We start from the raw sequence: 14,630 nt of genomic DNA, 5'->3' as shown, positions 1-14,630 counted from the left end.
TAAATGATATGACTACTAAATTAAGTACAAGAATATTAAATAATGTTATCTGTATTAATAAACACAATGCAGTAAAAGATATACCACATACATGTCCGAGTGCCTACAAGAGTCTGATGTGATTGCTGATAACCGTTCCCACTGTTCATTTGCTTCCATTCATGATATGATTTCAAGGCTAAAATGCAATCTACAACCTTTGCTGCTGAACCAAACATTGAAATATATTTAAGAAGGCAAAACCAACTAATACACTCATTTGAATATCAATACTCACATACCAAACATATGTTCATCTCCACATACATATATACATTAGAAATTGAATTACCTTTTCAAGATCAGAAGCTTAAGCTGGCAGCTTCAACTCTCTGATTGCCACTAAAACGTTTATTACATTCTCAAAGAATTGATCTGCAGGTGGTGGTTGAACTTCCCCGCCGATTGATTGTATATATGAAATATTCTCCACAACCTTGTAATATTTATCATAAGCAAAACGATTAACATTAATAGCAATAAAAACCAATACCTGTACACTGCATTTGCTCAAAATACGGCAAGAAAATGGAAACTCCTTTAACATTTCCATTTGTTTGCCAAAACCCTTCATTAATCTCAACCTAATAAAAAAATATTTATCTATCCCAGTATACATGAATGTTATTATTTTGTGTCCGGATTCTACAAATAACATATAACTCAAAATTTTCACACTTTAGAGTAATTGTAACAAAATAGTATGAAAAGTAAGACACAAACATAATTTATCATGGTTAGGGTTTTGATCATATCAACACAGAAAAAAAAAAAAAAAAAGCAAAAGAAAACACTTTCTTAACCTACTTCCCCTTTTCTCAAAATTCTTTTAAAAAAACAGTGAATAATGCACCTTGGCTACAGCGTCTGGATTGATCTTGTTAATGGTATTGCAGAGAATGAGACCATTTCTCAAGCAAGAAATGAACACTCTCTCTGACAGCTGCCTTGATATGCCCAGAGGCCCAACTAAGCTTTCAAGCTACGCAACTACTTGAAATTGCTTCTAAGCTGCACAATCAACAGATAACGAATGAACATTTTTTGTGCTTCATTGCTGAAAATCTAGATACAAAAGCTGAAATAAAAAGTCAAACTGAAAAAAAAAAAAAAACCTGAAATTGAAAAAAGGATTAAGGTTGTTTACTAGGTCCCTGAAGAATTTACAATATGGCTTCTTTCTATTAAACAATTTAATATCTTTATAAGGTTTCCTTTTTTCTAATTTCTAAATTATTAATATCTGACAATATGGTTTTAGGAATTTTATTCATTGTTATAAATTTAAATTATATTATAATAAATAATACTCTTAAAATATATTTTTATAGCATAATATCACCATTAATTAAGTTAGAAAATACTAAAAACAATGTTGGATAGATAAATAAAAAAAAATTGGCTTAAAAAAAAGAAAACAATGTTGTCATTCACCCAAAGTTCAATGAATCTCTATACAGATGCTTTAAGCCATAGTTTACATTTTTTATTACTCCTAAAAAGTTGCATTCAATTCATGGGACAAACCAACCTTGTTTCTTTGCAAACCAACTAAATTTATTAAGGGGTAAAATTTTATCATTAAAACATTATTAAATATCGTATATAATATATAACCCAGTTTGATTTGAACGTAGAGGATTTGAACATTTTGGAAGAAATAAAAATGGATCCCCAACTCTCTTTTGTAGCCGAACTGTTTTTATAACATCTAAGACAAGAAAAAAAACGTCAATTTACCCATTTCCCAGCGCTATAAGATGCTAGAAAATATGAGAGACGGTGTAGAGGAAACTTGAAGAAAATAATTAAGGTGAAATTTGCTCTTTATTTATAATTTCAAGATGCACAGTAATGTTCAAGAAATCTGTAGTCTATGAACGCTAAGATTTCTTAGAGAAATTTTATTGAAAAACAAATGTATTAAGAAGGAAAAGTTAAAAATATCAAATGCATTGTTATTCGATTGAACAAAACTCATACAGAAAATAAAAAAGAACCGTTCGGCCCGTTCGGTTTGTGAGTAGACACCAAGAACAATTACATTGAATATTAAAAAAACACAGATATCTTTTTCTTTTACATTATCAGGGCCCTAGTAAAACAACCTTAAATTGAAGATTATTGAAAGAAAAAAAAAAAGAAAGGAAGAAGGAAAGACCAACCTGCATGTAACCCAGTTCTTGCCCCATTCTCCATTAAAATCCAGTCTTCTTGTTCCTGCAAAAAAAAATTAATTTTTCATTACAAAAAAGAAAACCATTAAAAGGAATACAAACTCAAGATTATTGAAAAAAAAAAAAGAAGAGAAAAAAAGATAGAACAAATTGAATATCACTGGACTGAATTTATAAGCGAACCAAGGCTCAGGATTCCCAACGTTCCTTTTTTGGTTATTTTTAAATTCAAAAACGCAATGAACCGTTTGATTTGCCACGTGGGTGATATCGGTCAACGGATGCAAAGAAACATATCTTTTACCCGTCCATTTCCTTTCTCAATATTGTCAAATGGTAGTGCCAGCGTGTGGCGTGCACCCAGCCCCTTAACAAAAATTCAATTTAAAAAAATAATAATAAAATCTTAATATAATATTTAATAATTAAATAAATAAAATTATTTTGGACATTACTTTTATTATTTATTTAAATAATATACCAATCTGACCATTGACTGACCCGACTGATTTTTTCAATGGATTAATGTTTGATCCGAATCCAAGAAGATTACAATTTGTAGAACCCATTTTATATATATACACAGCCAAAGCTCCAAAGTTAGAAGGAAAAAACAAAACCATGGAAGGAACAAGAGGTTAGCTAGTTTCTGTCTGAATATATTTCAGTAACATCTTTGTTACATCATCAACTGAGTACAGAAATAAACTAAATCTAACGATGCTGTTTTGTGCGGAAGAACTCATAGTCAGGATGTCTATTTACACAAGTTTGATTTCCTTTATTGACAACAGCTCTTGACATATGGCATGCTGTCTCCTCAAGTGTCCTCAGCCGCTCCTTCAGAATCCTGGCTGGGTTTAAGCCGGAGCTTTCTGCTGTCTGGTTCATCACAGGGTGCTTCCGCTGGAACCAGCATTCACTCTGCTCATGCGAACATGCAGTTTATGATCAATGAATAAGAAGAACACGATGTATGCACAATGACTCCGCAATTTACTGTTCACCAGCAGACAGCCAAAGCTTGAACATGCAAGCAGTTACTGGCATGCAGTGACTGCTATATCTGCAATGAGCTCATTTACAGCGATAAATTCATGCCTTCAAACCTCAAAAGAAAATTTCAATCACTTCACAACTTGCCATGACTAATGGTGTAATCGAACTAAGCCAAGCCAAGACCAATAGTGAATGGCATCAAGGCTGAGTTTGAGCTCGCCAAGCTAGTAAATTCCTGGGTTGAGCTCAAGCTTAATACAAAAATGATTTATTTGAGCTTGGCTCAAAAAATTATTCTAAGTCACTGGCAAAGTACGCATAAATAAGTCGAATTGTCAAAGAACAAGCAGTTAAAATAATGATGGTTAGGTTACCTGAGCATTGTAACTTTGGAGACCGACCACTGGAGAGACAATACTATCTACAGTAGCTGAATTGACTTTTGTACTTCTACAAATCATATGACCAAGTGAATGGTAAGTCAAAAATGCTGCACGAAAATTGCCATCAGGAATCCTATATATAGGATACCATGCTACTGAGTACCTGATACATTGGATGGCACCAAAAGTTAATATATTTCTTGGTGTCAGCTGTCAAAACAACAAAATTAAATCTGCATGAACGTTCAAAAGATGATAAAGAAATTACTGCTCCATCGAGCATACTATTTCTATTCAAGTCAGTACTGAATTGAGTCACACATGATTTTGTGTAAATTATCCAGAGATTAATTACTCACCAGGATGTAGGATGCAGATCATGAAGATTTATTGAGGTCAAACTAGTTGGATCTCCATATGCTTTCCACTGTGAAGACCCATCACTGCTAGCCAGCTCCTGAATTCTGACTTGGATAAAAGCAGAATTAGAGGAAAAAAAAATGAAAAGGATGTCAAATAGCTAGTCGTGAGCCATGAATTTATCCCCCAGCTAGTCAAAGTTACCATAGAAGAGAAACTACTAAGTTTGTTGCTCGACCAACAAACAAGCTGGACAGAAGTGGCAATTCCAGATTTCAAGCTCAATGCAAATTATCATGGTTTTTAACCATCAATATATCCTGCCAGAATGCAATTTTATTTAAGATGATACTTACTTTTCATAGAATGGTTGTCTTTGTCGAGGTTGTTCAGATTCAAAATATTCAAAAAGTAGATCTGGAACAATGGAGCATGTCATGTCAGCTGATTGAACAGACAAGTCCTCTCTGGAAGAAACTGCAGACAGCTCTGATTTACACAACTCTTTCTCAGGTGGGAAAGCACTCATGTCAGAAGTGTGAGGCTGAGGAACTAGCATTGAATATGTTGGTAGATGACCAACGTAAGAGGAGCTTTGTGATGTTCTACCAATCTCATCCACCCCCAAATGCCCAGAAGTAGGAAGACCATTGCCATCGTTTATGCAATGACTTTTACCACTCCTGAACAACTGAACTGCTGACAAAAAGGGAACAAAATAGGCACGAAATGAGAACTGATCAATTCCCAATCTATTTGACCGTTCAAAATCATCTGCCTTTATTTCTAAACCATAGCTTCCGTGCTTTTCATACCACTGCCACATGCATTCCAATGAGATATTAGGTATCTCATGTCTACACAAAGATGCCCCAACAACCTGGTCCTGTAAGCACTTATTACACCTTATTATATTTGAAGAATGACAAATGACTGGAGAGGAAAAGTGGAGAAGTCTTTCAAACTCAGCAATTGGAGAACCAGTGGCCATCTGAACAGCTTCAGATGCCAATTGCATCCGATAGGCATGATTCACTGCCTGCAGAATCTTGTCCAAATCAGTTTCAACTGCAGAAAAGTTTTGATCTTTAGGTTCAATAGTCAAGCGATTGACTGCAACATGCTTGCTATTTTTTCCCTTGAACGTGTGGGCACTAGTATTCTTCAATTTTGGAGCATAGTTTTCATCCTCCTGAGAAGTACATTCTGAAACCAAACCTGTGCTCATCCTTTCAACATCCAATAAAGAAATATGATTTTGAGAATTGGTAGCAACTTTCTCATCAACATTGCTTCTCGAAATCAAGTCCTCAACACCTTGCCCATCAGAATGCCCTGATGATACACTGTCACATCTTTTAGAGGTTGTACTCTGAGGATTCTTGGTCCCAATAGGTATCCATTTCTGCAAAAGAGATCCAGAACAATGATTTTGCTTACAGTAATTGTCCTTTTCTTTCTGAACAGCCTCATTAACTATAAGATGAGGAAGGTAAACTGGAGTCTGCACCTCAAACATTCTCATTTTGTCCAAAGAACAGCAGGTTCTTGCCAACAAGCTATCCTGATGTTGTTCCTTCATACTAGAAACAGTATTGTAAAAACCTTCAACTGACCCCAAATTTTCTGGGCAATCTTGTGAGTTGCGCAATGATTCAGAATTCAAAGATTCTACTCTGCTGCTTTCCAACCCAACCTCTGGACAATTAATCTGAGAATGAAACCTTGGAACACTTCCCAATCTTTCTTGGTCATTCACCTGTGCCAAGATATCTGATATTTCATCCTCTTGAGTAGAAATCTTTGCATGGGTATTTGAACTTGCCTTGCTGGGATAACAGGCCCCACAGGAATAAGAGTTGTATTTTTGCTTTGAGCCTGGACTAGATTTTCTTTTCTGCTTCCTTGAAACCTTATATTTTAAGTGTTTTTTATCTTCAGTTTTTGACAACATATCCACCTCAGCAACATTAGGGTTTCTTCTAACCAAAGAAGCCTCTTTGAGAGTCTGTGAGCCCACAGGATGTACTTTCTTAAAATCAGAATTGCATTCACCCAAATTATTCTTCTGAACCTTTTGCCAAACACAATGACTCTTTTCTTTCCCAGTACAACCATGCGAATTTCCAGAAATTCCAAGTTTATAGGCACTTGAACCCCACAGCACCATTTTAGCTTGCTTCCTCTTCTTGCCGGGTACAACCACTTGCATGTTACTGCTTCTAGAACCCTGATTGCTAATTCTTGATTCTTCAGTGTAGTCATAGAAGTCTAAACCACTATTTAATGAGTTTGGACTAGAGAAACATCCCTTTCTGGAGACATAATCTGGTGGATCTGAAAGACCATATTCATTGCTTTCCTTATCACATGGCTTAGCATCACTGCTAGTAGTAGTACTAATATCACTATTTGAGCAAACAGAAAGCGAATCCAAGACTTGGGAGTCATGCATATCAGGTAATCCATTTAAATGTATACAACCATAACAGCTGATCTGCAGATGATTTGCCTCTTCTACTCCTACATCAAGAATGGGAAATCCTTGGTCTTCCATTTGAATCCTGATTTCAGAATCAATTACATGACATCCACCATGAAAATTCTGAACTGGGGAAGGTACCTTTGCCTCTGACAGATCCATTTCATCAATGTATGATGTACCTGTATGTGGGGATTCAGAAGAAATCCTGGTCCCATTATTGTTTTCTAAGTCTATCACAATAACTCTGCTATCTGATAATGAATCTTCTTGTGAAGTTGTACATGATACTAGTCCATCACCATGATCCATATCATTGTTACCACAGGTTTTTGAGACCAAAGTACCACGATCATAATCCTCAGAGAAAACCTCTGGTTTGGTAGAGACAGAATCACAGGGGTGCTTCTCTCTCTGTTTTCCCTTCTTTCTTGCCTTCTTTCTCAAATTTCTCTTTACAGCCTTCTCTACTTTGGAATTCTCACAAAATATGTCAGGTGATTTGAAAGAATTAGAGCTTTGGGGGATTAAAGCAGCAGATGTTTGGCAAGAGATAGAACCTTGCAAAGATAGATTACTGGAAAAATTATTCAATCTAGTAGCTTTATTAGTGAAGGTCCTGTTCCGAGCTTGATTTCCCACATGTGATCCAGGAAAGATTCTTCCTGGAAATGACTTGACAGAATAAGTAACATCATGCAGAGAACCCTTTCGTGGTCTTCGTCGATCAACTGTAAATGAATTAATAGGTGATGGGGTAACTAGATGCACACCATCCATATTCACTTCAGCTCCAGATCTAAACTGCTTATGATCGAGACATTCCGGTGCTTGTGCAACGATTCTCCAGAGTCCAACAGATTCATATGTAAAGAATGCCAAGACAGCACACCTACAGATTAATAGAGGAGATCACCACACCAAAAAAACGCCACTAAAGGGGGGTGGCCAGACTAACACATTGTCATAACGTAATTGATGTTAGAATAATAATAGTGAGCCTAAACTTGAATATGTATATGCATTGTACATATTTCTCCTTTTCCCAAACAGTATTGTTAGGGCCAAGGTTTATGTGACCTGTAGGAAGGAACTGGGAGCACAAGTAGCACACAAGGGAGACAATGAACCACAGGGACAACAAACAACACACATTGAAAAAGTATGTATGGAAAGTTATGAAATGGGCAACAATACGAGGGGGATTGAGGAAGGAGGGAAGCAAGGAAAATATGAGAGATAATGCAGACGAAGGGAGAGTGTTGGCATCGCGAAAACCAGTAGGTAGGGACTAGGGAGAGATTTTTGGCTTCTTGAGAGCCAATGGAATTGTGGTGTTATTTTTATTTGCCTTTTGCGTGGAAATGGTGTATTCGGAAGCCACTGTTTTTGTAAATATTACAATCAGTCAATATAAATATCTACTATTTCGTTCAATTCTGTTTATGTTACTAGGATTGACATTGTTTGAGAGTTGAGTATTTGTTGGGTTTGTAACAAATTTGGTTTTGTAACAAATTTGGTATTGTAACAAATTTAGTGGCGAACTAGGGCATGGCAATAACCGGAATGGCAGGAAGAGTTGCGAGAGTGGAAAATGAGTTGGTGATGGTGATGGTGATGGCAATGGTGATGGTGAAGAGGAAAATGAATTTGATAAATGGAAAGATAAACAATACAGTAAAGTGGATGGAGATGATGAAGGATTACCTAAGATAGTTGAGGGAGTAGGTGGTGAACTGAGAGGTAAGGAAAGGTGACAACAGAGGAAAAGCTCCTATGAAACAACTACCATCACTAACAAAATCATTGTCATTGAGAAATGCAACACTATAGCCTCTTGCGAGACAAGGGGAGTAGGTAATTGGAGAGGAGTGAGTTGTTAGTGAATGAACGATGGCTCGAGAGGTAACAACTAGAGAAAACCAAGGGATTGGCCAATGAGACAAGACTAGAATCTTTGCTCTTCGTCTATGATGACCCGTTAGGGTGGATTTCTCATGCATAACATTATTTCATGGTTAATTAGTTGACTGGGCAAAAAAAACTGACGTCTATCATCATTTGTATGGAGGGATTGGTACTAAACTACCTACAATGGCACAAATCACAACAACCATTCATCAACTGGACCAATTTGAAGTGAGACTTGCTTCATCATTTCTGGTTGTCACAAGACAACACAACATATGAAGAATTGTTGTTAGTCCAACAGAACTACATGGTGGGTGACTTCAAATGCTAATTTGAACTCACATCAATGTCGTTGAGGGAGGTCTCTATTGATATTCTTCTAGGAGCATTTCTAAATGGTCTTAAAGATGAGATAAGAGGTGAAACTCTTTGGGCTAAGAACCTTAGAAGAAGCAGTGGAACAGGCCCAAAAGATTAAGGAGAAGAATTGGGTCATAAAAATCTGACTTGGCCCAAGACCCATTAGATACAGCCGCCACTCTAGCCCAAGTGACCCCACACACTCAAACCTGTGCTCCCTTACTTCCTTAAGCCCAAACAATAGCCATTGCAACCCACACTCTATTACCCACTCAAGCCCAAATGCATCAACCCAACCCAAACACCTCCCATGTGAGCCAAAGTCAAGACCCACCCAATAACTTCACTCAACCAACCAACTTCACCAAATCACAAGACATTTCCAATGCACCCCTTGACACAAACAAGAAACTTGTGAGTTCCAATGGTTCAATTTCAAATTAAAAAAAGAGGGCAATTTCAAGAAACTATTTAACGTTTTATTCAAAACGGAAAGGGGACTATGCTTTTAGTATGATGAGAGTATAAGTCAAACTATCGCTGCAAATTTCAACAATTGCGAGTGATGTTGACATATGAAAAGGACGGTGGGAAAGAAGAAGAATTTGTGCATGTTGAAGACAAGGAATTGGAATTGAGTATTAATTCGGGTTCAGTAGTAGGATTGAATTCACCCAAATGTTTGGCAAATTAAAAAGGTGGGAAGTGGTGATTGTCTTGGGCAATGAGGCAATGCACAATTTCATTTCCCAAAGTTTGGTCAACAAATTGAACACTTCAGTAATACCAGCAAGATTCGTGGTCACGTTGGTGGATGAGAAGAAAATGAAAGGAGTAGAACGATGTGAGGGTGTTCAAATGCAAATTCAAGGTATCTCTATTACCCAAAATTTGTTTCCATTTAATTTGATTAGCGTAGATATTATTTTGGGAGTGGAATGGTTGTATAATTTCAGTCAAGTAAAGGGGAACTATAAGAACCAAACCATAAATTTGTTTGAAAAGAGAAGGTGGAATTGAAAGGAGATATATCTTTAGCTAGGGCTGAAGCAATTAATGCCCAAGTTTCTCACTACCACCTTGAAGACAAGGTGTCTCCCGATGGGCAGGCTAAAATTGCTAGTCAAGGTTTATGTGAGCCACCAGTAGAAGGAATTGGAGCACAGGTGGCACACAAGAGAGACAATGGACCACACGGCAAAATTATTTATAAGTGGTTATGAAATGGGTAACAATAAGAGAGGGATTAAGGAAGGAGAGAAAACAAAGGGGAAGGGAGAGTGTTGGCCTCTCAAAAGTAGTGGGATTGTGGTGTTATTTTTGTTTGCCTTTGAGGGGGAAATGGTGGAATCAGAAGCCACTGTTTCTGCAAATATTACAATTATTCAATATAAATATATACTGTTTCATCCATTTCTGTTTATATTACTTGGATTTACATTGTTTGAGAATTGCGCGTTTGTTGGGTTTGTAACAAGTATAAATCCAGATTAATGTAGTTTTAATTTTTATTTATTTAGAAGAACTTAAATAGAAACTTAAAAGACTCCAAACTAAATGTTTTGTAGTTTATTCTGAAAAAATCTATTAAGAAAAATAGATAACCAAAAAACAAAAAAAAGGAGGATAGCCTAGGCTGTTAGGCCTCTAATTAGTATGCCCCTGCCCTATTGAATTTTAGGCTCGACCATAGAATTTAATATAATAGATTGGAAGCTGGGAAAACTGGACAATCTTATTTACATTCAGTCATACTTGAAAATTCAAGTTAGGCATAGTGGAATCAGGGAACTCCTAAACATTCAAATTTACACTTCAATTCATGTTACTAGCGGCACTGACAGATATAAAGGAAAAGATTAAGTACCAGATAACTTGGTCATAAAACTTATTTAACTAACTGGCAAATGTATTAGAACAGATATCAAATTAGAATACACACTACTCCAAAATGATTATGGACATGGCATATAGCACCAGTATATGCATTGATGTGTTTGTATAAGAGGCAGAGGGAAATTCATTAACCAGATAAAATCAAAACCCATTGTAAAATTTCTGTTTCAGCAGAATATAATGGTTCCACATCAACAACAAGATAAAAAAGCTCATTACAGAGTGATCTAATAGGTAAGATACGAATGAAAAACTAAATGAATAGCAAGAACAGGAAAAGAATGAATTGCGAGCAACCAGCTTAACCATTTCCTCCAAGACATACAAACAATTCAAATAGTTTTATCGAGTCAGTTATCACACAAGAAAACATTCATGCTTGACAACAAAGACAATTTACCTCTTATCGGAGTTCCTTGTGTTGAGAGAAGCAATTTGACAATCCTAACAAAAAGGAAAACAGTAATTGAAAATAAGTTTCAACAAAATGAAATGTAATGATACAGACAGAATTCCAAAACTGTAACAAAAGTCAACTACCTCTGAAGATGCTCCGTTATTATCATGTTCTAAAGACCTAAATGAGTAACCCTTTCCTCCATCAATAACTTTTTGATTATAATGCATCCTCTGCTGTGCCTTCACAAATCAAGAGCAACAAAATATCAAAAAAACATATTTCAAGAACGACAATTCTGGAAATCGCAAATGAATTGCAGGTCATACTACATGACTACCAAACCCGTAGTAACTATTAGATTAAATTGGTCATAACAGTCAAATTTCATAGCGAAGTGACAGTCATTAAATAGACAGTACCATCAAAATTTAAAAACCAATCCAGAAATGAAATTGCTTACAAAAAAAAGAACAAAACCCAGAAAACATACCGCGCTAAATGTGATAGCAGAATATTCCAAAATGTTAAAGATTAAAAAAAACTTACCACAAATATCACAATCTATCAAAGCCATTCAACAACATGAACAACACAATCAACCCCTATACATGTTTGCGTTATGAGACAAATATGAAGAGAGCTCTTTTCCTTTTCTTCCTCCACTTCCTCGTTTACACTATGTTATCGAATTGAAAATGAAACCTAAATTCTACTAAACCCCACAAATAGTTGTAAACATAAGTCAAAAACTCTTGAGAGAAAAATGCAAAAAAGGGTCTCCCAAATTTAGGTGTGAGGTTCCTATATAATTATCACAACAACCCAACAGCTAATATTTCCTGTGATTTACCTTTACATAGTTATCAACCTATACAAAACACAATTGATTATTACTACTATTCCAAAATAGAAGATATATATACACGTATAACTATATATATAGATTTGGCTAAACCAAAACATTTTATTTAATTACAGTAAACCATTATGACCAGAGAGAATAAACATAAAATATAAAGAGACGCCAGTCCAGCAACAGTGATTTTCAATGTCAAATTGACCGGTAAAATTACCAATTCTTGTTGACTAAACTTACAGTAAGCCAAACCCAGTAAAATGACTTAATTAATATTACACGTGTCCCTTAAAAATACAATAAGATATTATTCCGGCAAGGGTTACCAGAACTTTACTCCGACAAAATAGGGTTCTCCTAAATTCGCGTAAAAAAGTTTTAAAATAAAAATAAAAAGCTTCATCTGAATCATGAAAACCAAAAGAAATTTTAAATTTAAAAAAAGTAAAAACCAACCATAAAGAAAGTTAGATTCTTCTTCTTCGTCTTCTTATTCTTTTTTCCTGGGTCCAGTATGAAAAGGTCAGTTTTTGATCAAGCAAACAGAAACCCTTTTGGGAGTAGATGAATCATGGGGGTTTTTGGGAGATGGGTGTGATTAAAAAATGAAGAAAATGGTGAAGAGTGATTAGGTAACAGATATATGTAAAGCATGAACGCAATTTGGAGATGCAGAAATTGCAAAATTGAGAATTTCGTTTCAGAGTTTGAGGGAATAATCGTCGAGTTTAGTTGAATTGAGTCATAAATGAATCGAATCATCACACACTTTCACTCTGGCTTTCACAGTGTCAATCAAATTAAAATTTAATATTTAATAAAAATAAAAATAATATTCATATTTCCGTACTCAAGCGTGGTGGGGTTTGATCCCCTGAGGTCTTCCCTACTCTAACTCATCATCTTACTTATTTTCCACTTCATTTAAGGGTTGAATCGCATCATATTAAACTTGCAGATACAATGCTACAGTTAGTGATTAATGGATAAACACTATATCAACCTATGAATCAAAACTATAATAAAAAAGCAAGAGTTATTTTGAACTTTTGTAACATTTTAATATTAAATAATAATTTTTTATTATTTTTTATCATAACGGGATTATAATGTCGTTCATCAAATTATATAACTTTTCACTATATATTTTACTTGCATTGAACTTGTTATTGATCGTTTGGTGTTCAATTAAAGTAAAATATAGATAAATTTTTAAAAATTTAAAATTTTTCGTTTACATTTGGCCATCAATATAGAAATTAATGGATAAATACAAAAATTATAGTTTGAAAAATTAAGAGGCTTAAAAATAAAAACTTTTAAATCGAGCCTTTGTGGATTTACCAACTTGATAAGCTCTATAGAAACTGTAATTTCTATTAATAAATCAATCAAATTCCATCCATTGAAATTTCTTCTTCCTAATAAAGAAAAGAGAACCACTAAATTTCCAAATATAGAATAAAAGTTATCTTATAGTACAAACCAAGATGGCTAAACTTAGTGCAATTTGGTTTAAATTTGTTTAATTTAAATTTAAATTAAAATATTTAACTTATTTTAAAACTGAATCGAACTTGAACTAGAGAGAGTTCGATTTGGTTTAATTCGTGAGTTGGCTAAATAGCTCGATTCAGTTTAAATTTAGCTCGTGATTCAATTCGAATTATGTTAAGAAATTGATAGACAATATCATTTTGTCAATGAATCACAAATTCAAACCATCAGTCTAAGTTATATATTCAAGTTATGAATTTATACTATAAATTCGAACTAAATGCAAACCAAACTTGAACTAAATAATTTTCATTCAAATTGAACTTGAATTACCTTTAATATTGGTTTAATAAATTCAAACAAAACTATTTTTTATTTAAGTCAAATTCGAGCCAAAGGGTGTTTGGACTTGAGTCAATTTATATCCACCCCTAGATATGGCAGTGGAAATTATTTCTATTTTTAAAATTTTTATTAATAAACCTATCAATCTTCATCCATTGAAATTTCTCCTTTTTTTATTTTTAATAAAGAAAAGAAAACTAGGAAATTTCTAAACATAGAATAAAAGTGATTTTAATTTGTAAATTTGGCGGGTGATGGGTGGACATTCAATAAAAAATATGAGCCTTCAAAGAATGAAGCACTTGCCATACAATCCGGAGTGAAATATAAGCTCATATAGCATTATCATATTCATTAGCTAAATTGCCTCTTCGACCTTTCACATTTCACATCTCCTTTCCCCTGTTGCCCCCAACCTAGCTTCCATCTTTCTCTAGTCATTCCCGATCTCCAAACTTGTTGAACTTCTATGGCGTTATCTCAATCAACATACAATATAACGTCAACAATATAGAACGACCAAAACAAGCTTGGTATACAGGAACTATACATCTAATTTGAGGTAAAATGGTTGTTATTATTTTATATTTGTAATAACTTGATTAAGCGAGATGATTATCGAATTTAATCTAAGAAAATGGTCTTTATAAGGATCACATGTAAACAAGTTATTAATTGATTAATACGAGTAGAATCTTATAGTACAAAAATGACCGTATTTTGCCAAGTATTTTGTGTGTAGTAGATAAAAATTGATGGTAATTTGTGATATAGAGGAGGTCCTCTTCAAAAATCGCTTTCAATTTCACCTAGTCTTTATTGGGCCTTACTCTCTTGTATGAGATCTTGATGGTATTAGGCCCAAGACATAGCTTTTCAGGCCCTATTCAATTTCCATAGCACATTATTATTTTTAAAATAA

The 14,630-nt window shown here is 34.6% G+C and overlaps 1 protein-coding gene across 4 annotated transcripts; it reads right to left on the bottom strand.

Annotated features, from left to right (window-relative positions):
* Positions 1 to 2,838: 2,838 nt before the first annotated feature.
* Positions 2,839 to 12,665, bottom strand: LOC123204453. Of its 4 annotated transcripts, none has more exons than XM_044621109.1 (7): positions 12,323 to 12,663; positions 11,151 to 11,249; positions 11,011 to 11,054; positions 4,315 to 7,332; positions 3,958 to 4,062; positions 3,590 to 3,761; positions 2,839 to 3,140 (listed from the first exon to the last, which is right to left on the bottom strand). In XM_044621109.1, the coding sequence occupies exons 1-7, from the start codon at positions 12,323 to 12,325 to the stop codon at positions 2,931 to 2,933; spliced, it is 3,651 nt and encodes a 1,216-aa protein (XP_044477044.1). In that variant the 5' UTR covers positions 12,326 to 12,663; the 3' UTR covers positions 2,839 to 2,930. The 4 variants fall into 4 exon arrangements, with proteins under 4 accessions (XP_044477044.1, XP_044477045.1, XP_044477046.1 ...); XM_044621110.1 differs by lacking the exon at positions 12,323 to 12,663 and adding an exon at positions 11,557 to 11,984; XM_044621111.1 differs by lacking the exon at positions 2,839 to 3,140 and adding an exon at positions 3,147 to 3,282 and having other exon boundaries at positions 12,323 to 12,665.
* Between the last annotated feature and the right edge of the window lie 1,965 nt (positions 12,666 to 14,630).

The sequence above is a fragment of the Mangifera indica genome, chromosome 20, assembly GCF_011075055.1.
Source record: "Mangifera indica cultivar Alphonso chromosome 20, CATAS_Mindica_2.1, whole genome shotgun sequence".
Classification (NCBI taxonomy): domain Eukaryota; kingdom Viridiplantae; phylum Streptophyta; class Magnoliopsida; order Sapindales; family Anacardiaceae; genus Mangifera; species Mangifera indica.
This window is presented reverse-complemented; position numbering and strand designations above follow the sequence as displayed.